The following is a 25,545-nucleotide window of genomic DNA, read 5'->3' as shown; positions in this document are numbered from 1 at the left end:
GGTGAAACACCTGTCTCTACTAAAAATACAAAAAATTAGCCAGGTGTGGTTGTGGGAGACTGTAGTCCCAGCTACTCAGGAGGCTGAGGCAGGAGAATGGTGTGAACGTGGGAGGCGGAGCTTGCAGTGAGCTGATATTGCACCACTGCACTCCAGCCTGGGCGACAGAGCGAGACTCCGTCTCAAAAACAAAAACAAAAAAACATATTCCTACAACACCCTGCTCACAGCCTGATTCACCCAGGGAGCTTTTGCAAAGATGAACACTCCAAAATTGCTAATTCCCTCCCCTTCCACCTCCAGAGCACAACCACTCACCTCTGGGGAGTGGCAGGAAGGAACCCTTGTGGGATAGTCAGTTCCTACAGCACCTCCACCCTTTCCTGAGAATTCTCTCTCTTCCTTTTAATATTCTGAAAGGCCTCAAAACCTCATCACCAAACCTAAACTCTACGTCTTATATCCCAGAGAAAGGAAAGCCAGCTCTCTTCAACTTTTCCCCTTTTGAGCTGTGTTTTCAGGGATGCTATAACTGAGGTTTACTAGAGTTTTCTAATCCAATTATCCAGAAAGGAAAGAATAACAGAAAAGCTATTACATAGATGTTCGGTCATCCAGAGTCACCTGAATTCAAGAAGCTGGGCAGATAAAATGTTTGTCTTCATTCATTTTCAATCCTATCTGTTTTCACACGATCATTGCTTTATATCTCAACTTGTTCTCCTCCTTGCCTGGAAGGGTTTCCCTAAGGAAGGCTTGCCTGCTGAATCCCAAATAACCGTCGGCCAGCATCCCCACTTTGCATCTTGCTCTGGCCCTCATTTTGTCTAATCCTCTCTCTACATCCTTCTGGTCCCTGTTTTCCAGTTTCTCTCTCCCTGGTGAGTCACGAGGAACGAGGCAAGGGCTTGAAGGATGCTAAAGTTGGAAGCCTCCTTCCTGTAACTGCCACAACATGTGAGGATCGTGCTTTGGATATAAAATATCTTGGAAGCAGCTCCTGTGCCAGCCAGGCCTGGATTCATGCTCTGCCAAATTTTTGTTCCGAGTCCCAGTTCCACTCCCTTTCCTCTCTGAGGCCAAGCACATGAGCCTTGCAGGGTGCAGCCAGCCAGGAAGTCCCAGATTCAGATCCTGGGTGCCATTCACGCAGTTAGATTTCTGGAAACCATAGTGACCACTAACAGTAAACCACAGGCACCGCCATGCTCTAAACACTGCTATGATTTTACCCAGTTGTTCTTTTCTTCCTGGAACTCTAGTTGTCTTAATTTCTCCATCTCAGAATTGCATTGCTCCCATTCACCCACCCTGTCCTATCTTTGGCCTGATCTCTTGGCTATAAATCTGCTCCTTTCTTCAACCTGTTCTTCACAGCTCCCCATTTCTGCACTCGCCCTACTTATCATTGTAATCCCAGAACCTGGCCCAGGCCTGCACTGTGGACAGATTCGCTTTCGGGCCTCACATTCCCTCTGAGCCAGCAACAACAACTTCCCTCTGCAATGAGTACAACCACCACTCTTTGATCATGGAGCTGGGAATTCTGGTCCTCATCAGACTCCCTTAGGGCTTATCCCTGAGACTCTAAGGCCATCACAGCCTTCATCCTCAGCCTGCACTACTGAATATCCCTCCCACAGTAATTATTTGCCTACATCCTTATCTCCCCAGGAAGACCATCAGTGCCTCAAGAGCAGGACCTCGTGTTAGCCATCACCTGGCTGTGAGCCCAGCGCAGGGCCTGGCACATAATTGGCACCCACAAAGTTTTAAAGACTTCATAGTGACTGCTTCACATCCATTTGGAGGAAGACAGGATTGAGTTGGACACACCCACATGAACTAGCTATGTGCCTTTAGCCAAGCCATCTCCACTGGTATTCCTCAGCTGGGAAACGAGGAGGGTGAAGCAGGCCTAGAAAATTTCTAAGGATCCTGTTCTGCTAAAAGTCTGTGACTCTGCCTAGAGCACATGGTGCTTCTATTCAGCACAGTGACCCTGCAAATGGTAGTTTTATTTGTGAAGAACAATTATCCAGAGTTTGGGATAATGCAGAAAAGATGATTAACGTTATGCCAGGAGCACTTCCCAAGAAGCTCACCCAAAGGTGTTCTGGGGTTCCTACCCAGCATGACTTTGCCCCCAGTGGACATGTGGAGATGTTTCAGCTGTAGAGGCCAAACATGCTACTAAACATCCTACAGTGCCCACGATAGCACCCCCAGCAAAGAATTATTTGGGCCCAAAATTTCCATAGTGCTGGAGGCATTGAGAGATCCTGGCCTAGAGTGTGCAACTTGGTTTGCACATTTGATTAGGGCCAAACAGCTTACAATTCTGAGAACTGATCATGCATGATGAGTTTCTTTTCTGTCTGATAGAGAAGAGAACCCCAAAGACTATAGGTTTGGGTTTTGTGGAATTTTTTTGTTTTTGTTTTGTTTTGTCCTTTAGGATGTAACTAGTTTTGTATTTAATTTAGCAATCTTATCTCAGCTTTCCATCTTTCCACCAACTATTTTTTAAAAGTTTCTCATATTCTCTTTTGTTCTGAGCCATTTATTTATTTTGTTTTTAAACTAATTTTTTTTTTTTTTTTTTTTTGAGACAGAGTCTCACTCTGTATCCCAGGCTGGATGGAGTGCAGTGGTGCAATCTCGGCTCACTGCAACCTCTGCCTCCCGGGTCCCAGTTCAAGCAATTCTCCTGCCTCAGCCGCCAGAGTAGCTGGGATTACAGGCACACGTCACCATGCCCAGCTAATTTTTGTATTTTTAGTAGAGACAGGGTTTCACTATGTTGGCCAGGCTGGTCTTGAACTTCTGACCTTGTTATCCGCCCACCTCAGCCTCCCAAAGTGCTGAGATTACAGGCGTAAGTCACTGCGCCCAGCCTAAATTAAACTTTTTATTTCAAAATCATCTATAGATTGTTGTAAGAAATCGTACAGAGTGATCTGCGTGCTCCTAATTTCCCCCAATGGTAACATCTTACAGAATTGTAGTACAAGATCCTATCCAGGGTACTGACATTGGTACAATCCACCTGTCCTATTTAGATTTCCCCAGTTTTAATTTGTACTCATTTGTATATTTGTGCTTAATCCTATATGATTTTATTACATGTGCACTTTTACTTATCCACCACTGCAACCAAGATACAGAACAGCTCCATCACCGCAAGGATTCTTCATGTCGCCCTTCTATTAATCACATCCTCATATTCTCTTTTGAGCTGACTTTATCATCCAGCCGTGACCCTCATCAATAAGTTAAAAAGATAGTGATACCTGCTCACTATTTATTTGTATGATAATTAAGTTTTCAACATTTTGAGAAATATACTTTGATATAGTCCTCTGCTTTTTAATGAAACTACCTATTAAGTAGCAACTTGATAACTGAGCTCCAATGACAAGACCAGATGGTTCCTAATTTCCCCACCAGAGATTATATTAATGAAAACCATCACTCTACATGCTAGGAACACACAGTGATCTTGAGCAAGCAGCCTAAATTCTATGTGATTTAGTTCCTTCTTCTCTAAAATAATAGCTCTGATTTTAAGGAATTTGTGGAGGATTCAACTAGTTAATATACACAAAGCTCTTAGAATAGTGCATGGCACATATAAATTTCAATAAATTTTATGGTATATTATTTCATTTGATGTCCACATCAATCCTATGAGGTAAGGACTCTTGTTACCCTAACACAACAGATAAGAAAACTAGGACTGAGAAAGTTCAAGTAATTTTCCCAAGGTCTCAGCCTAGTAAGAGGTAAAGCAACAATTAGAACTCTAGTCTCTGTGATTCCAAGCACCACCTTGCCCTATTTACTGTGAGAAATTGGAATTTTGTGAGAAATTGGAATGCTGTACTCAGAGTAAAAACCAGAAACTGCGGTCCTAGGGGAACACAGACTGCCAAGATGGTGGGGAATTTTGCATGGGATAGGTGGCTATCTAGAGAAGAAGAAGGCCGGGTACAGTGGCTTATGCCTATAAACTCCCAGTGCTTTGGGAGGCCAAGGTGGGAACATCACTCAAGGCCAGGAGTTTGAGACCAGACTGGGCAACATAGTAAGACCCCGTCTCTACAACAAATACAAAATTAGTTGGGAGTGGTGGTGTACACCAGTAGTCTCAGCCACTTGGGAGGCTGAGGTGGAGGATCAGTTGGGCCCAGGAGTTTGAAGCTACAGTGAGCCGAGATCATGTCACTGCACCCCACTGGGCAATAGAATGAGATCCTGTCTCAAAAAAAAAACAAAAAAACAAAACAAACAAAAAAAAACCCGCACACAGAGAGAGTGAGAAAAGGAGAAAAGGAAAATTTGAGATCCATATATGCTCTCCATCTTTATGAAGTTTGAGAAATATCCCTTTTAACAACTTCAACAAAAACCCAGAGGAAAACCTTCATAAAATGAGCACAAGCATGCTTTGTCTAAATTTTCTTCCCACAGGAGGCTAGAAACACATGGGGAGATGAAACAAGTACCCACCAGCTCAAACTAACTCAGCAAATCCATCAAAGGGGAGGTAGCACAGCAGGAAGGCATGTGAGGGCCCTGCAGCATTTGCCCTCAGAAAGCAGAAGTTTTCTATTCACAGTTCTTCCTTCGAACTATTGATTCACATTGGGGCAAAATGAAAAATTTCCCAGATCATGTCAGAGGCAAGATAAGACTGCAGCCAACCAAGCCTGAGAGGAAACGAACCAGAAGCAGAGTCTGAACCCTTCATGCAGGTCCCTCCCATTTCAACTTCTGTGGAGCTAGGACAGCACAGGGCAGAGGTTTCCAAAAGGTGGGTCACAAAGACAATTTCCCTGGTGCATGGTACAATGAGAAAAATGAGATAGTGTGGTGGGTTAGTGTGGGTGCTAGGATTGCTCACTCCCTTTCTTAGCAAGATCGGTGGGTTTCTGTCCCTTCTTCAGGAAGGGCTTTCTTCCTCATATATTTATCCCTCTCCTCTCTCTTTTTTTTTTCTTATGGCACTTAGTTCTAACATTAATACTATGTCCTTTCCTTCTTCTTTCTTTTAAATCTATTACCCTGCACCTAGGCTTTAAGCATGAGGGCAGGAATTTTTGGGTTTTTTTGTCACTATTATATTCTGCAATGACTAGAACAGTGCCTAGCACATCATAAGTGCTAGTACATACTTGCTGAATTAATTTAGCAGTGCTTTCTGCAGCGTGTGTGCATGTGCATGTGTGCATGTATGCGTGAGAGAGCCTTTCTTGTGAAATGGTAGAAGTAATAAATGACAGGTCTTTTTCATGCCCCCGTAAATAAAAACTTAGCACCTTGATCAGCATGCACACACACTCACACCTTTTTTTCTTTTAAATCTTACACATATTTTTTTCCTTTATACTGGCCAGTGAGTTCCAAAAGTCTGGGACTCAGTGGTGGAAGAGTTTTAGAGTAAAGCAAAGCTTGGCTTGAGTCTGGCACTTTCAACTGTGTAACTTCGGGCAGCTTCTTTTATATCTCGAACCCTCAATTTCTTCACCTACAAAATGGGAATAGTGATGCTAAACTCATCAGACTGTTCTACAAATTAATTGAGAGGATACTATGTAAAGCAGGGACCTGGTCCAGAGTAGGATTAGTGGTATAAATAGATGACACACCCTGTGTGGCTCTGCTGTGGGCAAGGCAGGACTTCTCCACCCAGGCCTTGTCTCAAAAGCCACCTTGGGGTTTGAGCTCTTTGCTCCAGTGAGACTGCCCACAACTGAAGTCATGCCCAGACAAATGCCACCCAAAGGCAGTTTCCTGGCATTCAGTGGAGTTATTCTTAATTCAATCCTGCTTCAAATTCAACTCCCTTGCTATAAATTTGAACATTGAAATCAAAGGTTTTAAGGTACCACTTCCAAATTGCTGAAGTAAAGCCTATTTGCTTAGGGGTGGTGACTTCCAAGATTCTCCCAAATTAATGGATTTACACATGAATTCCTTTCCTCTTTTAACTAGGAAAGAGAGGAATCATGTCAGGAACTTCACAGAAGGATATCATTCAGAAATGATGACAAAACAATTCTGAAATTACAACATAAGTAAACAAAGAAACACAAATCATTTCTGAGCTATTTGAATTGCACACATTTTCAATCATTTATATTTTTGCTTTTATGAAAGCACACAATATTGCCTTTTGTTGTAGTTCACACTATTAGAGGATTGTGTTAATAAAGGAAAGTAAGTAAACTTGGGGTTGTGTAGAGAGAAAGAAAGTGAAGCAGAGATGAGGTCTCTGGTGCTTAGCCCTGAGAAAGACAGAGCTGAGTCAAAATGAGGAGGCCTGAGAAAAAGTTCTCTGGGCTTTCAACTGTTTAGGGCAGGGAGGGCAGAGAGGTGAGTAACTGCAGGGAGTGAGGAAGTTCCGCCACAGGCTGACAGGCTGTCCTGGAGTTATCCTGGGTGGAGATCAACTGGTATAATTCCATGCAATGAAAATGGAAGGGAAAAGCCCCCTTTAGCAGTGGTTACCATTTTTTCAAAATGATGCCCCAGAATTTGGGGGACTGTTGTCAGATTGCTGGCTGCCTTCCAATGTGAGGCCTTTGCTTTTGCTATTGTAACAGAATCTTGACTTTTAGCTGGTCTGTTGCTGCTCAGCTGAAAGATGTTCCCCAGCTTCCCTTGCAGCTAGATGTGGCCATGTGACATAGTTCCTACCATTACTATGGGAATGTACACTGTGGCTCTCTAAGAGGAGTTCAGGGTATGGAGCATTTCCCAAGCTTATCGAACCATGAAGCATGGCCAAGGTGCCTTCTTGGAGTGAGTCTAAAAAAGTGGCTTTCTCTATCCTCAGGTCTCTTCCAGATCCAAACATCTATGAATTACCCTTTGCCTATGATCTATTTCCAAATGCATTCATCCAGGGTTTTCTCTGCTCCTTGCCTGCATCTTTGCAGTTCACAAGTTGAGCCCAGAAAATCAGCTAACTGGCATCCTTGCAGCAGAGTCCCAAGGTCATGGCTGGAAGAGTAGCAGGCCATGCTGTGAGTCTGTGAAGGAAGCCCTTCCTGGGGCTTGGCATGCAGTTTCCTTTGCCATCAGGCCCCTGGCTGTGCCCGATGTGCAAAGGTCCAGTCTCACCACAGTTGCTTCCCAGAAAACACACAAATGACTTTCTCCTTTATTCCCAGGACACACTGTCACTTTTTTCTTTTTCTTTTCTTTTTTTTTTTTTTGATGCATTGCCAGAGGGTTCCCTGACAACCACATTGGAATTTGTCCATTTGTCCTTTCCTGTGAGAACTCCATTCTTGATGGGGGAGGCCGGCAGAATGGATTCAGGATCCCTTTCACAGTCTGAGCAGCTATCAGCTTCTGGGGTTTAAATCTTCCAAAAGCTGCTCTGTGTCCTAGCCCTGTAATTTTCATGCTCTGGATTGTCTATGGGTGAAGACCTCCAGTTTCTCTACAAGGACAACCTTTCTCATTGTGAGAATGCGTGTCCTTTCCATAGCCTCTTGCTCCTTAATGTGATAGGTTTTACAGTAATTTCTTCAGGCCCTTTTGGTTCTTATGTAGACTACAAGTCTGTGGGCAAGGACCATGACTAATTTTGTACTCTGCAGATAACTTTCCTCACTTAGCACCAGTGTTGCTAGTTACTTAATATTCCAATTCAACTTTGTCAAGGTTTAAGTTGAGTAATATTTTCCCTAATGCTTTTTAATTTTTTTGAGACATAGTATCATTGAAGTCCAGCTGATGGAACTTTAAGTATAAAGTTTGGAAATCTCTGGCCTCACTGGATGGTTTTGGCATGAATTTCATAAAAAACTTTTATTTACCAAGTACCTACTACATGCCAGACACTTTCCTACATTTTGGCCAATTTGCCTAAAAATGTGACAGTCAGCAAATTCCTGGGGGGATCTGAGGATATACTATCATTCTTCTGTTTCGTGGTAATTGTGAAAAAAAACTATTATTAGCAAATATGGAATCATCCAAATGATCTCAACTTAGTAGGATTCCATGATTTGGTGCTGACATATGTATTGTTTTAAAGGCTGAAATGGCATCAATTCCTTCAATAGTCTTGAAGTATGAAAAAAGGAAGATATAAATGAGATCTCTATACTTCATTATGGCAAAATGGCATCATGGATGAAAGCTTCTGAGTCATTTAAATATAGAAGAGGGTGAGAGAATTGAATCATCACCTGTGCAGGAGCCCTGTGATGGAAACAGTGGCATCAACATCTGTGTGGCCACACAGTTCCCATCCTTAGATGCACCAACTTGCAGTAAGTGCAGTGGATGGCTAAAGCTGGCATCACCATTAAAATGAAAAATAACTGTGATAGTGATAACAATTCAAATGATGGCCCATCCTGCCTCAAAAATCAAAAGGATCCAGTGGGCAAAAGTGAAATGGAAAATAAGCAAATGTATCTTTCTACCACTAAAAGCAATATTTGTGATTCAGTTTCCATGAAACAAAACTATTTGTTATATTAGATTAATGCTATTATTCAGAATGTCACTGGCCTGGTTTGCACCTCTCTCCTTTGTAAATCTTTTTTTTTGTTTTATAATTGTTTATAAGCTATAAGGAGTAAATTTACCTGATTTAATATGCACATTTTTAAGTAAATCATAATTTTTAAAAAAGCATTCAAGTTATCCCCAGGGTCATTTAATCCCTACATCTGTGAAGTTGGCAATATTATCTCCATTTTACAGGGAAACTGGAGCTTGGGGATATAGAGCTCTACCTCAATGAGTGAAAAACAAGCCAGAGGCTGGGCATGGTGGTTCATGTCTATAATCCCAGCACTTTGGGAGGCTGAGGCAGGGGGATCACCTGAGATCAGGAGTTGGAGACCAGCCTGGCCAACATGGTAGAAAGCACGTCTCTACCAAAAATTAGCCAGGCATGGTGGTGGGTGCCTGTAATCCCAGCTACTCGGGAGGCTGAGGCAGGAGAATTGGCTGAACCCGGGAGGCCGAGGTTGCAGTGAGCTGAGATCGTGTCACTGTACTGTACTCCAGCCTGGGCAATAGAGCGAGACTCTGTCTCAAAAAAAAAAAAAAAAAAAAAAGCAAGCCAGAATAGAATTCAGTCTACCTAATCCTAATGACCTTCTATTGCCTTCCTAAAGCAAAAGATGCTTTCTTGGATAGGATATCTGACCTCTGGATCATTTTATCAAGTTGTAATTCACCAACAATCATTTCACTGAAAGGCCAAAAATACTAGCCAAGAGCTAGTCAAATGTTCTTTTCAATGAAGAGGGGTAAAAAAAGGACCCAAGGTTCCAATTTCCCAAACACTTCCCCATGGAAACAGAAGTAGATACAGGCACGGGCAGGAATAGGAGCACAGCAGAAGCCCAAAGAGTGCGTTTAGGGGACATAAAACAGCAAAAATGGATTTAAAGGAAAGCCCAGTCATTCACACTTAGAAGAATTCCTGGACTAACAATTCCAAGCCAAGACAGCTGCGGCAACATTGAGGCAGAATCAAAACCTGGGGAAAGACCTTAGGTATTCAGGTGGGTTCACTAACTGGCAAATTTATTTTGGGAGAATTGGCTTTTGAACTGTGTGAAATCTAGTTTTGGAGCTATTTCTTCACCAATAGTGAACTCTACTGGGAAGCAGATTTTGCCTGGGTTTCCTGCATCCAGCTAGGTCCTCACTCTGACACGAGAGGTAAACAGACGCAAAGGAGACAGAAAATCTGCTAGTGAGGTCTTTCCTGGGGCTCTTCTCATTGTTTCTCTTTGTTCTCCACAAGTCCTTGTGGTCACCTGCATTTATTAATGTGTCCTTTAGAACTAGTGTTTTCTAGCTCTTTGGGAAAAGCTATAGCCTCAGGGCAACTGCAAAAACAGAAAGTCCGTAGAAGAATCTGTGTGGAGGGACTAGAATCTGGATATTGGGCTCATATTGCTGGAAGATTTTCCAGAGTTTAGGTCAAAATGAATGAAGATGTATTTGGACCCCTTCTTTCTTTTTCTTTCTTTCTTTCTTTCTTTCTTTCTTTCTTTCTTTTTCTTTCCTTCTCTCTCTTTTCTTTCTTTTTTCTTTCTTTCCTTCCTTCCTTCCTCCTTTCCTTCCTTTTTTCCTTCCTTCCTCTCTTGTCTTTCTTTCTCATTCCTTCCTTGCTCTTTCCTCCTTCCTTCTTCTTTCTTTCTCTCTTTCTCTCACTCTTTCCTCCTCCCTTCCCCCTTCCTTCTCTCTCTCTCTTTCTTCTCTTCTTTCCTTTCTTCCTTCCTTTCTTTCTGTCCTTCCTTCCTTCTTTCTCTCTCTCTTTCCTTCCTCCTTCCCTCTCTCCCTTCCTTTCCTTTCTTTCTCCCTTCCCTTCCCTTCTCTTCCCTTCTCTCTTTCTCTCTCTCTTTCTTTTTTCCTTTCTTTTTCTCCCTTTATTCTGATTAGCTTTCTCAGTGTTCAGCTGGCTCTGTTTGGCTTGATAGCTTTCCAAATAAATCAGATTGGCATTTTAAAAGTTAGCCAGATATAAGAAGACACATCAGATGTGTTCTATACCATGACAATTTTATAGTGTTGAAGATAATTAAGACATTTACTCAATGAAACTGCCAGATAACAAATGATATAGAGAATAAATTGCTGCTTCAGGGAAAATCACCTTCCATTTCTCAAAGCATCTTCCATTTCTAAGAATATCGAAAGTTTCTCAAAGGGCCCCCATTTCTAAGAACACTAAATCACGTAACTTAATACCTATCTGTATTAGTTTCATGGTACTGCTGTAACAAAGAACCAAAAACTGGGTGATTGAAAACAACAGAAATTTACTGTCTCACAGTTCTGGGAGCTAGAAGTCTGAAATTAAAGTGTTGGCAGGGTTGGTTCCTTCTGGAGGAACTGAGAATCAGTTCCACGCCCTCTCCTAGCTTGCGGTGGCTGCAGACAGTCCGTAGTGTTCCTTGGTTTGTAGATGCATCACTTCAATCTCTGCCTTCACTGCACATGGCATTCTCCTCTCTCTCTGTGTCTGTGTCCAAATTTCCTTTTTCTTACAAGAACACCAGCCATTGGATTAAGGTTCACCTTAATATCATATAATTTCATCTTACCTTGATTACATCTGTAAAGACCCTGTTTCCAAATAAGGCCACACTCACATGTACTGGGAGTTAGGACTTCAACATGTCTTTCTGGGGGATACAATTCTACTCTCTTTACCGTCCAATACAAAACCAACAGAACCATGAAGTCCATTTTCTACAATATAACCAAGCGGCTTTAAAAAAAAAAAAAAAAAGGTTCATTGAATTCCAGTTTTTAAATGGCAAATTTTGTCATTGCAAATGCAATGAGCTCTGTCCCACTCCCAAATCCCACTAAAACAAACATAAGGGAACTTTTAGAGGCATAAACTCATAGGAAAAAGAGGAGAGAGAAAATGTACTACAAAATTTTGGAAGCTGGAAAGGAGATAAGCAAGTGCTTACTATCTTAGCAGTTCAAGAAATCTGAATCCTAAGGGGAAAAAAAGGAAACTTGAGTACAACGTGGTTTTTATCCCTCTATCCCAAAGGAACTCAGGAATGGAAGCCACTAGATACCTTTGGAAGGGGGAGAGAAAGAATTTGTGAAAAACTGGCTTCAGAAGCAGTTAGAACCCAAGGACCTCTCCCCAAAATACCAAATCTGAATGACTGCCCCTCCTTCACCTGAAAGAAGTTGTTGTTTTGTTTTCTAATAAAAAAACTTCCTGGTGAAACTTTCTGGACAGCGGATCACTTAGAACAATTGAGGTCGAGGCTATTGTGCTGAAAATATGAAGCACTGGGACTCCAGGCTTCTTCCCCTACTCAGTCAGGCATGTGCCCTCCAGGTAGGAAATTAGGAGAGTCTGCTCAGTAGAATCTGATCACTCCCTTTCCCTCAAAAAGGCCTGAAAATACAGACATCAAAAGTTCCTGAAAGGAATGATCCAGCCACATACTCTACAGTGACGATGACAGACCTTAAGCCCCAACTTCATAAATGGAGCTTCCAACCAACATCGGAGTACCCTCTCCTTAAATACGAGCCAACAGTTCAGGGCCAGCAGACATTAGAGGAAAGCCTCCAAACAAGAGAAAGGCCAACAAAATAGACGGGGGCGGGGGACATAAACTTGAATAAACAAACTCTATAAGGGGAGAAAACCTAATTAATGTTATAATCAGAAAGATATTGCGTCTAAAAAACTAAGAATGAGATGCTATGAAAAGGAACATTCAGAGAACCAAAAGAGAGTTCTTAAAAATTAAAACTAAGGTAGAGGGAATGAAAAATTCAAAAGAAAATTTGGAAGACAATATGGAAGAAATCTCCAAAAAAGTAGGATGGAAGATAGGAGAGGAAAGATAAGAAAATTAGAGGACCAGGCTAGGGCAAAATATAATAATAATAATAATTTGAGAAAATGTTCTCATAATTGAAGGCTATGAGATATTTTTTTAAAGGCACACAGGGAGATGGGGGCAGGAGGAAAGGACAAATCTCATACTAAGGATTGAGAATCAGAATGACATCAGACTTGTCAACAACACCTTCAAAACCCTAAGGAAATGTGATTTTATACCCCACCAAACTATCGATTAAATGTAGGAGGCATAAAAAATTTTTTGAAAAGTAAAGTTTCAAAACAATGTCACCTCTTACATAGAAAGCTACCTGAGGATGTTCTTGGCCAAACAAGAGAACAAACCAAGGAAGAGAAAGACACAGAATACAGGAACTATGAGATCAATTCAACACAGGAGAGAAGCCAAGGAAATCCTCAGGTTAATGTCAAAGAAAGACTCAAGGCCAAGAGGTATGCAGCCAGCCTGGACAGCAACCAGCCCAGATTGGAGCAGGTCAGAAAGCTCCAAGGGCAATTAAAAAAAAAAAAATTGTGATAGAATTCCTAATGTACTTAAACATGTTGAAAGGAAATTTACACAACCAGAGGAGGGTTTGATGTGAATTAGTGATGAGTTCACATTAAAAAAAAAAACACACATTTTTAATGCAGCAAACATAAAATATTGTCTGTGAAAGGAAAAGTATTCCTAATCTGGTTTAGCTGCGAAAACTGTCAACAAAATGCCAACAAAGAACACTAATCTAACCGAGTTATGCTACAATGTATTGGCAGTGGTGGCATGGAGGTGAAAGAGTGAAATCCTCACCTTTCATGAGGTTAATCAACAGATCAGGCCTTAGACCGAAACATCAAGAAAGAGTATGACTTGCCAATTATTTAGAGACAAGGAAATGAAACAAGACAACGAGCTTAAATAGTTGACAGTAGTTACTCCAAGAGAACTGATAAACTGGGATGCATAACAGGGTTGATTTTCATAGCAAGCCTTTTAGAACTATTTGTCTAAATTTTATTCATGTGGTATATAGCCTGGTAGAGCTAGTGGTTACCACATTGGACAACACAGGTAGAAGGAGAAATAAATAACAAACTAGTTTACACAACTAGTTAATTATAAATGTAAGTGCTCTGAAAGAGAAGTCAGGAACTATGAAAAAATAAAACTGGGAAATGTCACCTAATCTAAGGATCAGCTAAGACTTATCTGAGATATTGGCATGTGTGCTAAAAACAGAAGCTGTATTTGATGAATATCTTTTTAAAACTTTAATGTAATTGGATCAAGGGACTTTCCTGCTCAAAATCCATCCAAGGCTTCTCATTGCTGTTAGGATGAAGTGCAAGCTCCTCATTGTGGCCTACAGGCTCCCGTGTGATCCAGCCTTTCCTGCTCCCAGCACTGCCTCCCCTCACTCATGGCTTGCATGATGCTCCAATAACATTGCTGTCCTCCAATAGCTGGAAAATGCCAGACTCTTCCTGCCTCAAGGCCTTTGCACATGCTGTTCCTTTTGCTAGAAATGTTCCCCATACCAACTTTTCATCGTATCTGACTTCTTTTTGGTAGCACTTGCAATGATAATAATTAATTGTATAAACTAAAGAGCTTCTGCACAGCAAAAGAAACTACCATCAGAGTGAACAGGCAACCTACAAAATGGGAGAAAATTTTCACAACCTACTCATCTGACAAAGGGCCAATATCCAGAATCTACAATGAACTCAAACAAATTTACAAGAAAGAAAAAAAACCCCATCAAAAAGTGGGCAAAGGATATGAACAGACACTTCTCAAAAGAAGACATTTATGCAGCCAAAAAACACATGAAAAAATGCTCATCATCACTGACCATCAGAGAAATGCAAATCAAAACCACAATGAGATACCATCTCACACCAGTTAGAATGGTGATCATTAAAAAGTCAGGAAACAAGAGGTGCTGGAGAGCATGTGGAGAAATAGGAACACTTTTACACTGTTGGTGGGACTGTAAACTAGTTCAACCATTGTGGAAGTCAGTGTGGCGATTCCTCAGGGATCTAGAACTAGAAATACCATTTGACCCAGCCATCCCATTACTGGGTATATACCCAAAGGATTATAAATCATGCTGCTATAAAGACACATGCACACGTATGTTTATTGTGGCACTATTCACAATAGCAAAGACTTGGAACCAACCCAAATATCCAACAACGATAGACTTGATTAAGAAAATGTGGCACATACACACCATGGAATACTATGCAGCCATAAAAAATGATGAGTTCATGTGCTTTGTAGGGACATGAATAAAACTGGAAACCATCATTCTCATAAAACTATCGCAAGGACAAAAAACCAAACACTGCATGTTCTCACTCATAGGTGGGAATTGAACAATGAGAACACATGGACACAGGAAGGGGAACATCACACTCCAGGGACTGTTGTGGGGTTGGGGGAGTGGGGAGGGATAGCATTAGGAGATATACCTAATGTTAAATGATGAGTTAATGGGTGCAGCACACCAACATGGCACATGTGTACATATGTAACAAACATGCACATTGTGCACATGTACCCTAAAACTTAAAGTGTAATAATAATAAAATAAAAATAAATAAATAAATAAAAAATAATTAATTGTATGAGTTCGTTTGCTATCTATGTCTTCTGCCTGTGCTGTCCAATATGGTAGCCGCCAGGTCTACTGGGCTATGCTAATTTAAATTAACATTAAATCATGTGAAAAATTCAGTTATTCAGCAGCACTAGCCCCATTTCCAGTGATCCATAGTCATAAGGCTGTATTGGACAATGCAAAGAACATTGAGTCTCTGGACAGCGCTGCTCTAGGCTGCAAACTCCACAAGGGCTCCTCCTAGATCTAGCCTGAGTGCCTAGGACTATGTCTAGCACTTTGAAAGTGCACCCTACATAATTGTTGAATAAATTCATTCATTCATTTAGGGTAAGGCCACTGCCCTGTCTGAAAGGACATATATATTTGGTCTATCTTAGTATCTTAAGCCTTTCAATAATGTCTATTTCTATATAATCCCAATGGCAAAATCCACATCAAAGAAAATTAAAATTTAGGTAGCAAAATAAATAAATACTCATGGGATGATTTAGGTCATAATAGTGGACTTAAGAGACTCATGAAGGCAAAGCGTTCCATTTCACCCCAAGTATCATTCTTAGAAATAGGTTCCCCATTTGTGTTACAAACCAATCATTAGAATTAACCTGGAAGATGTGTATTTTCAGAGTCCATTTAGATTTAAAGCATCTTAAAGTGTCCTTTGACTGTGCCAAGTGAAGTCACTTTGAGCATTGTGGATTATAAATCCAATTTAGACGCTGTATTTAGCATTATACACAAAGAAAGATATTAAATAGGTACAATTTTCTTTTAAGAGGATTATTACCATGCTTTCAAAGGAGCACAAGCACCTCATTAATAGTTAATGTGTTCATTGGGTTTGAACAAATTCAACAACCCAGAGATATATTCAAATATATTTATTTAAGCATTCTGGAGGTTTTCAAAAAAAATAAAATCAGATCTTTCAAGACAACAGTAAAATCACTATCTTTCTTTGCCCAGCATGCTGACTGTGGGAGAATCTCCTTGCCAGTGTCACTGTCCATTCCAAAGGCCCTTTGTCTCCCCTACCCTCCCACACATCTGCTCCACTTCAAGCCTGGATTCAAGGAGATCCCTGGAAACAAAAAAAATATTCCTGAGGCCTAAAAAAAAAAGAGTGTGAGGAAGCAGGGCTCTTTGGCTCTGTTTCAATGATGGATATTTAGCTTCTCCTTCTCTTTATCTGTCTCTCTTCCCTCTTGGTTCTCTCACTCTCTGGAACAAAACAACCAGCAGGCGGGCCTGCGGCATTCCAAGAGCAGACACTGGCAGGAACAAAAGTTACAGAAGTGAGTGACTCTAAGAATCAAGCAAGACATGGAGTGGCAGAAAATTAAATTCTGAGTCCCTAAAAGACATAATGCAAAGATGACCTCCTCTCCCAAGGACATGTCCTCATCCCGCGCTGACCGTGTGTGGTCATTTCAGGAAAAGCAAACAATGGAGAACCTGCTTGGATGATACTTAGACCTGGCACAACTGAAAGGAGTTGCACTTATACAATTTGATGCAGCGGAGTCCCCTGGGAGGAGCCCCAGTCACACGGGAAGAGACAGTCACAGCTGTAATAAATGATGGCTAGCATGTATCAAGCACTGGCTGAGTCCTCGGCATACATTACATTACAGAATTCAATGTGCACCTCAGCACTCTGGGGGTGTATTTTATAGGAGAACTGTGGCACAAAGAGGGTAAGTGTCTTACTAACTGTGTGGCTCATCTGCCAAGCAGGGGTAATCTGACCCCATGAGGTTGCCACAAGTATTCAATTAGTTTTATTTTACAATTAGAACAGTGGCTGCCTGAAGAAGTAAAATATACAAGTATTTGTTATGCAAAAACAAATAAGTCATAAATCTCCATCTTACAGATAAGAAAATGCATTCTGGTTTTTGTTCTGTTGCTGACAAACTATGGGACTTCAGGCGAGGCCATGAAACAGTTGGGTCTTGATTGCCTCCTAAAAATCTCAGCATTTGTACTCAATGATTAGTTGGATCGTTTTTCAGCTCCAAGCTTCTTCCGATGAACGGAACATAATTTCTTTGTAGCTTTTCCTTCACCTTACTCCCCTTGTGCTCATAATCTAGGGATTTTAACAGGTAGGGAGAGGGGGAGTTTGTAAAGGAACAGGGGCATTTTGAGTTGTCTTGATGACAAGGGAGCCATACTGCATTTGGTAGGAGAGTGAAGGGATGCTTAGTGTTTAGCAATGATTGCTGCAGTCCCACCCAAGATGCCAATGGCTCTCCTGTAGAAAATACAGTCAGCTTCAGAATGCTGGTAGAAATCATGATGTAACTCACAGAAATACAAAGGGAAGGTTTTCTGTCAACGTTGTGGAGCCACCCAGTCATGGAACCATGCAAACTGTGGCCAGACCACTATGCTTCCATATTATCATGCAGCTAAACAGTCACACAATTATGCAGCTATGCAACCACACAGCTGGATGTCCATGGAGCCATGCCCCAAATCCCACAGTTTTGTAACCAAGCAATAGCCTATCACTTTCTTCAAATGCAAGACAGATACCAAAGTAAGTGTGTTCCTGCTTGTCAGTCTCAGACAACAGTAATGGCAAGCCTTTTTAGGGGACAGGTAATGAGCAAGACCCAATTCCTGACTCCAAGAAATACTCATTCCTGGGGAAGGGCAGACCTGTGCACATGTGCACAAAGCTGACCATACAGCAGTGGAAATAGCAATGAGAAGAAAAGGCATATGGGGAAAACAGAGATTCATTCCACTTGGGGAGGGCCTAGGGAGGCTTTGCAGAGGGGTGGCTTTTGGGTTAGATTTGTACAATGAGTAAGGGTGAAGGTAAAATGTTCCATCAGAGGAAGTTGCAAGACTAAAGACATAGAGAAGGAAGGAAAGGGCAGGCCTAGTGAGGACTCAATAGTGTGGAATTGGTAGGAATAGAAGACTCAGACCTGATGGCTGAACGCCTGGAATGCCATGCCAAGAATTTCATCATTTGTCTAGTAGGAAATAGCGGTCATGAAATATCATTGGGCACAAGAGTGACACGATCACATCCATCCTCCAGAAAGACTCTTTGGTAGGAACGTGAGAAATGAACTGAAGAAAAGTCAGAAGTAAATGAGAGGTTTAGAGGTTCCAGTGGGGACACACAATCCTATCCCTGCTTCCATTGATTCTGGAATAAAGCCCAAACCCCTGCCCATCACTCACAAGGTCCTAAATAGTCTACCTCCTTACAGATATCCTCTCCTACCCCACATCCCTCTCCCAGTTTCCTCCAGTTACTTTCACCTCACTCTGTGCCTCAATCACATTAAGCCCATTCCTGTCTCAGGGCCTTTGCACTACTGGGGGCCCTTCCTGGAACACTCTATCCTCTAATGCTCACAAGGCAGCTCCTGCTCTTCACTCACAAGTTAGCTCCTTCCTCAAAGACCCCTCCCCTCACCACCCAATCTGCTAGGCTTCCCCATCTCCAGTCACTCTCTATTTTATATCTTGGTTTTCTTCATGGTGCTTACCAATGTCTGAAATTGCCTTGGTTATTTCTTTCTCTACCCATCACCATTAGCTCAAACCCAAATGTAAGCTCTGAGAGAAGAATCTTGGTCTTGTCCACTGCTCCAACCCCAGTGTCTAAAACAGCACTCACTCTAGGGTGGATGCTGAAGAATATTTGTGGGAAGGAAGGAGGGAAGGAAGGAAGGAAGGAAGGAAGGAAGGAAGGAAGGATTTTCTGTGTGATAAATACACAAAATTCAACTGAGCTTGTGATTTTGTAAGAGACACACATGGAGCAATAGGGGAGGAAGGGAATGACTGCCTAGCCACCAAGATGCCGCCACATCCAGGAAGGGCAGTGGTAGGTGATTTGAAGGGGAGCATTAATGAGGGCCTGAACTAGAGTGGCAGTTGGGCCTGGAAAGAAAGGAACAATTCACTGCAACCATTCATTTCAGAGACAGACTGTAGAAGTTGGTGCCTGATTAGATGTGCAGAGAAAGATAGGAGTAAAACAAAAATAACCCCAAAGTCTTACACCTGAACAACCAGAGATGATTCTGATGAACAGAGAGGGATGGCACCATAGGGTGGGCAGGTGTGAGGGAGAAGAGGTTAATTTGGTTTGGGGCAAGTTGAATTTGAGGAACTTGGCTGACAGTATTTGGATGCCTTGTGATGGTTGGAAATGTGGTCTGGAATCAAGAGCAGATATGGCAGGAAGCAGCCACTGGGAGGATAATGGTAGCAGCAGGTGAGTCCTCTGGGAGAGCCTACTGGATGAGAGAAGAGAACTGGGCAAGGGCGTGAAGAGACATGGGTGGAGCATGGGACAAATCAGGAAAGAGGAACTAAAAAAGAGGACGACGCAGAGAAGACATAATCAGAGGTGGAAGGGAAATGGTGGTGTAGTGAAACTGAGGGAGAAGGTCCATTTCCAAAATGTGGAGTAAGGGTAGGCAGAGGAGATTGGCCAGGTCAATGGTGCTGAAAGCTGCAGAAAGGGACATGGGCACTGACTCTCCATTTACAAGGTAATTGGTACTCTTTGTCATAAGAGTTTCAGTAGATTAATAGGAACGGAAATTTCCTGTAACACATGTGCAGGAATCTATCTGGACCCATCTGCTTCTCCCCAGTGAGACTTGGGGGAACAGGGACTGATGCAAATATGCTAATGCCCAAAAGGTTTGCTATGCCACACTGGTAACATCCTTTGTTTCTGACCCTGGAGTCTCGTATTTTACCAGTATTCAAGAAACTGTGATGGACTAACTTGTAGGGTTAAATCTCAGGTCCTTCATAGTTATTAAAACTGTCATGCTCTTCTAGAAACTTTCCATTCCTCCATCAAGAAGTGGAGTCTGATTCCCCTCCCTTTAAATCTGGGCAGGCTTGTGACTCATTTGTAACCAATAGAATACAGGAGAAATAACACTGTGTAATTTCCAAGACTAGGACATAAAAGGCAATGCAGCTTCAACCTTGCTAGCTAGGGCTTGCACTGGAGTTCTGAGCAGTTATGCAAACATGCTGACTGCCCTGGGCCACCATGCTGTGAGGAAGCCCAAACTAGCCCTTGCAGAAAGAGTATATGGAGAAGTCCTGGGACTATACCAAGAGAGATGCCCAGCCAGTCCCAGCTCTTCCATCTGACAGCAAAACCCCAGCAATTTTATTCAACAAATAACTTTAGGTTTTTGCTTTTCAACTTTTTGCTTTTAGACTTTTTGCTTTTCAAAATATCTCAGTCACCTTAAAAGGATGAAGATTTACACCTAGTGAATATGGTCAAAAGAACAGGCCCAGGCTGGGCATGGTGGCTCGTTCCTGTAATCCCAACACTTCCGGAGGCCAGGGTGGGAGAATTGCTTCAGCCCAGTAGTTGGAGACCAGCATGGGCAATGTGGCAAAACCCCATCTCTATGAAAAAAATGTTTTTAATTAGCTGGGCATGGTGGCTCACCTGTGGTCCCAGCTACTTGGGAGGCTGAGGTAGAAAAACTGCTTGACACCAGGAGATCAAGGCTGCAGTGAACCGCGATCGTACCGCTGTGCTTCAGCCTGGGTGACAGAGCAAAACCCTGTTTCAAAAAAAACAAAAACAAAAAACAAACAAAGAACAGGCCCAGAGATGTGAACAGATCATATATAGGGCAGAAATGGCAGTTTTTCCAGAATTGTATAAAAAGATGGCAACTTCATTCTTAGAGATGCACACTAAAACTAAGTGAGCTACAATTCCTTACCTACTAAAGTGATAAAAATCCCTAAGTTTGGTAATATACCCTGCTGGCAGGGCTATGGGGAAACAGGCACTTTCATATGCTGCTGATGGGAATGCAAAATGGCACAAGGCCTCTGGGGGGATATTTGGCAATATCTAGCAAAATTACATTGGCATTCAGCATTTGGCCCAGCCGAAGCACTTTTTAGGGATCTACCTAAATCTACACTGGCAAAAAATGAAAAGACACGTGAACAAGACTATTTGTTACAGTAAAAGATTGGGAACAACTAGGACACATCCACACAATCAAGCGCTATGCAGCTATAAAAAGGAATGAGGAATTTATATAGTGCTTTGAAGTGATATCTGGGATATAGTCTTCAGTGAAAGCCAAAGGACAGAACAGTAGGTTAGTATGCTGCCTTTTATCTTAAAAATGAAAAGCATCTAAATATATAGATACAGATATAGATATAGAGATTTCTGTGCATGTGTGCATATGTTTGCTTATTTGAAAAAAAAAAGATAAACCAAAAACTAATAAAATGGTTATCTATAGGATGACAAAGGAATCAGAGGAAAGGGGGTAGAGATAATGAAAGCCGAACTTTTTATATGTAGCTTATTTTATAGATTTGTCTTTAGAACCATGTAAATGTTTGACCAATATAAAACAAAATTAAACTGAAATGAAAGAAACAGCAATTTTTCCTGAAATACAAAAGTAAAATAAAACAAATGAACCTACCTATCTAGCAAGTTGATGGCTTAACCACTGTGATGGTTAATACTGAGTGTCAACTTGATTGGATTGAAGGATGCAAAGTATTGATCCTGGGTGTGTCTGTGAGGGTGTTGCCAAAGGAGATTAACATTTGAGTCAGTGGGCTGGGGAAGGCAAACCCACCCTTAATCTGGGTGGGCACCATCTAATCAGCTGCCAGAGAATGTAAATCAGGCAGAAAAATGTGAAAAGGCAAGACTGGCCTAGCCTCCCAGCCTACATCTTTCTCCCGTGCCGGGTGCTTCCTGCTGTCAAACATCAGACTCCAAATTCTTTGTTTTGGGACTCAAATTGGTTCTCCTTGCTCCTCAGCTTGCAGACAGCCTATTGTGGGACCTTGTGATCATGTAAGTTAATACTTAATAAACTCCCCTTTATATATATATATATCCTATTAGTTCTGTCCCTCTGGAGAACCCTCATACAGCCACCCAGCAATAAATTATTTCAATTTACTTTAAAACACAGTAATCTAACTGTATGTTCCTATTGGGATATACCCCAAAGACAAAAACTCCCAAAAAATCTTTAAAACATTTTCAGTAATCACACTGAGGCAGGAAAATAGAGTCTGGAGGCAGGGAACATGAGGCCGATCCACACTTCAGCTATAACAGGAAACATCCTCTCCATAGGGCATAGGTGGTAAACGACTTTGTAACTTTACTTCGTCCTCTCCATTTATATAGGGCATACCCAAAGTAACCAATGGAATCCTCTAGGGGATATTTAAACTCCCCAAAATTCTGTAATGGGGCCTTTGAGCCCCTATGCTCGGGCCTGCTCTTACGCTGTAGAGTGTACTTTCATTCTCAATAAATCCCTTCATTCTATCCTTGCTTTGTTTGTACATTTTGTCCAATTATGTGTTCAAGATGCCAAGAACCTAGACACCCTCCACTGTTAACAATACTGTTACATATATAAGACAAAGCAACCTTAGTTTCTTACTTATAATATTGTTAGGAACCAAGATTTTTAGCATCTAAAAAAAAAGAATAAAGTTTTAAAAGGATGAAAAATCTGAATTGATAATATCAATACAAACACATAGTCTCTTTAAAAATAGTTTCTAGCTCTGTCCAGTGAAAAGGGATATAAACAACAGCCAACCCAGTAGCAACAAGCAGCCTAGGTGCCCAGGCTGTAGGCTCTAAGTATAGTATTTCAATTAGAGGAACCAGGGCTCCTTAGAGAAATCGGTAGTTCCAAGTCTTAGCCCAGAAAAATAAAAGAATGAGCCTATAAAAACATAATAAGCCTAGAAATAATAATAAGCCTAGAAAAACATACCATACCAGAAAGCCAGGACTATCAAAGACTACTAGAAGTGTGTGAAAAGGAGTCAAGAATCAAACAGGGGCTCCCACTAGCCGAAGATGGGAAACCCTGAGCACACACATACAAGATAATAAGTGCAATGAGTTAAAACCCATCCAATATGCTAATGAGCCATGAATCCATCATGATGCTTTAAGAAACACTCCTTGGGTCACCTTTGGAGGACACTAGGGGAGAAACTGAGAACTGATCATTAAAGGGAAAACATTTGGCATTTATTCTGACTTTTCAGGAAAGCCAAAGGGGATGTGGGGAAAAGTTATTCTTTCTAAAAGAATTCCGGGTAATAAATGTTGAAGAAATGTTAGACTATCACCATTTTGTAATTCCTAATGAAATAATTGATGTAGGCAATGATTATCAATAACTGCTAAAAGCATTAGGTAGAAAGCTGATGAGAAACTTTATAAAGGATAGATCAGGTGGCCTAAGCCAATCTTAACATCACAAAAAACGAGAGATAACCTGATGTGTGGTTCCTGTTGTAGAACCACACGATGGAAAGAATACCTCATCATCTATGAAGTTTCTTACTAAAAAAGCAAACCGGAATTCCATCAAGCCTATTGTTCTATCAGTTTACAGAGAATACAGAAACTTTTTTCAATTAATTAATTAATTTTTAAATTGACAAATAAAATTTTATATGTGGTGTACAGCATGATATTTTGATATATGTATATATTCTTGAATGGCTAAATCAAGCTAATTAACATATTCATGATCTCAGATATCTTTCTTTGTGGTGAGATCATTTAAAATCTACTTTTTAAACATTCAAATACAGTTGTCCCTCCCTCCCTGCAGGTTCCATTTTTGCAGTTTCAGTTACCTGTGGTCAACCAAAGTCCAAAAATATTAAATGGAAAATTCCAGAAATAAACAATTCATAAGTTTTAAATTGTGTGCCATTCTGAGTAGCATGATGAAATATCTTGCTGTTCTGCTCTGTCTTGCCTGGGATGTGTATGTATGTATTGTATATACGTCTTGTCCTATGTATCCAGGCTGTAGACACCATTGGCCTGTTAGTTACTTTGTAGCCCTCTTGGTGATCAGATCAATTGTCCAAGTATCATGGTGCTTGCATTCAAGTCACCCTTCTTTTACTTAATAATGGCACCAAAGCAAGAGTAGTGATGCTGGCAATTCTGATATGCCGAAGAGAAGCCCTAAAGTGCTTCTTTAAAATAAGGTGTGAAAGTTCTCTATTTAATAAGTAAAGGAAGAAGAGTATATATAGGGTTTTGTACTAATTGTGGCTTCAGGCATCCCCTGGAAGTATTGGAACTTATTCTCCATGGATAAGGAGGAACTATTCTATACAATACAGTGTTATTAACTCTAGTCACCATGTTGTGCAATAGCCTTCCTGCAGGTTTTCCTCCTGTCTAACTGAATATAGCAACATTTTAAACAACACCACAGGGAGGCAATCAGCAAAATCCAAAAATTAGAAACTCTACAAGACAAAACAACCAGTTTCTTCAACAAATAAATTGAAGGGGAAAGGGGAGGAAATGGGAAACCTATAAACTGAAAGAAACAAGAAAAATATAAACCAAATACAATATGCAGACGTTGTTTGTATCTCAATTCAAACAAACCAATGATAGAAAAATATTTATGAGACCATTGGGAAAATCTGGGCACTGGCTGAATTTTTATTACATTAGAGAATTAAGAATTAAGGAATTTTCATTAATTTTAGATGTGATAATGGTATTGTGGTTATATATTAGATTGAAGCATATGGAATTGCTGATATTATACCATTTCAACTTATAAAAAATGACAATTTCATATAGTCCAATCCAATATCTTTTTACTTTTTAAAAATTTTCTTTTGAAACAGAGTCTTGCTCTGTTGCCCTGGCTGGAGTGCAGTGGTGTAATTTCAGCTCACTGTAAACTCTGCCTCCCAGGCTCAAGCGGGCTCAGCCTCCAGAATAGCTGGGACTACAGGCACGCAGCACCACGCTTCGCTAATTTTTAAAAACAATTTTCTTGTAGAGATGAGGCCTCCCTATGTTGCCCAGGATGGTCTCAAACTCATAGGCTCAAGTGATCCTCCTGCCTCAGCTTCCCAATGTGCTGGGATTACTGGTGTGAGCCACCATGCCAGCCCCAATATCTTTTTTAAAGAGTCCTAATTTCTTAGAGATTCATACTAAAGTATTCCTGGATGAAGTTACATGACTTCCGGAATTTGCTTCAAAATTACCCAATTGATGAAGAGGAATGGAGGCAGAGATGAAACAAGATTTGCAATGTGTTGAAGCTGTGATGGATACATGGGGGTTTATTATATACTATTCTCCAAATATATATTTATATATTTAATATTTATATTAATTTATGTATTTAATATATATTTTATAATATATTAATATATAATATAAAATATATATTATATCTTAATATAAAATATATATTATATATTAATATAAAATATAATATATTATATATTAACATAAAATATATAATATATTATATATTAATATAAAATATTATATGTTAATATAAAATATATAATATATCATATGTTAATATAAAATATATAATATATTATATGTTAATATAAAATATATAATATATTATATGTTAATATAAAATATATAATATATTATATGTTAATATAAAATATAATATATCAATATAAAATATAATATATTAATATAAAAATATA

The 25,545-nt window shown here is 40.6% G+C and overlaps 1 protein-coding gene across 4 annotated transcripts in view; it reads right to left on the bottom strand.

The window, feature by feature from the left end:
• Positions 1-25,545, bottom strand: part of BAALC (BAALC binder of MAP3K1 and KLF4) — a 97,715-nt gene that overhangs the window by 55,087 nt on the left and 17,083 nt on the right. The window contains exon 2 of one of the 4 annotated variants that reach the window (XM_063669017.1): positions 20,470-20,565. The exons of the other annotated variants lie outside the window; for them this stretch is intronic. Within the exon in view, the coding sequence (XP_063525087.1) occupies positions 20,561-20,565 (5 nt within the window). The 3' untranslated portion in view covers positions 20,470-20,560. Of the gene's footprint in view, positions 1-20,469; positions 20,566-25,545 lie in introns of those variants that run through there. 4 annotated transcript variants of the gene reach the window in all.

Source organism: Pongo pygmaeus, chromosome 7 (assembly GCF_028885625.2).
Source record: "Pongo pygmaeus isolate AG05252 chromosome 7, NHGRI_mPonPyg2-v2.0_pri, whole genome shotgun sequence".
Classification (NCBI taxonomy): domain Eukaryota; kingdom Metazoa; phylum Chordata; class Mammalia; order Primates; family Hominidae; genus Pongo; species Pongo pygmaeus.
This window is presented reverse-complemented; position numbering and strand designations above follow the sequence as displayed.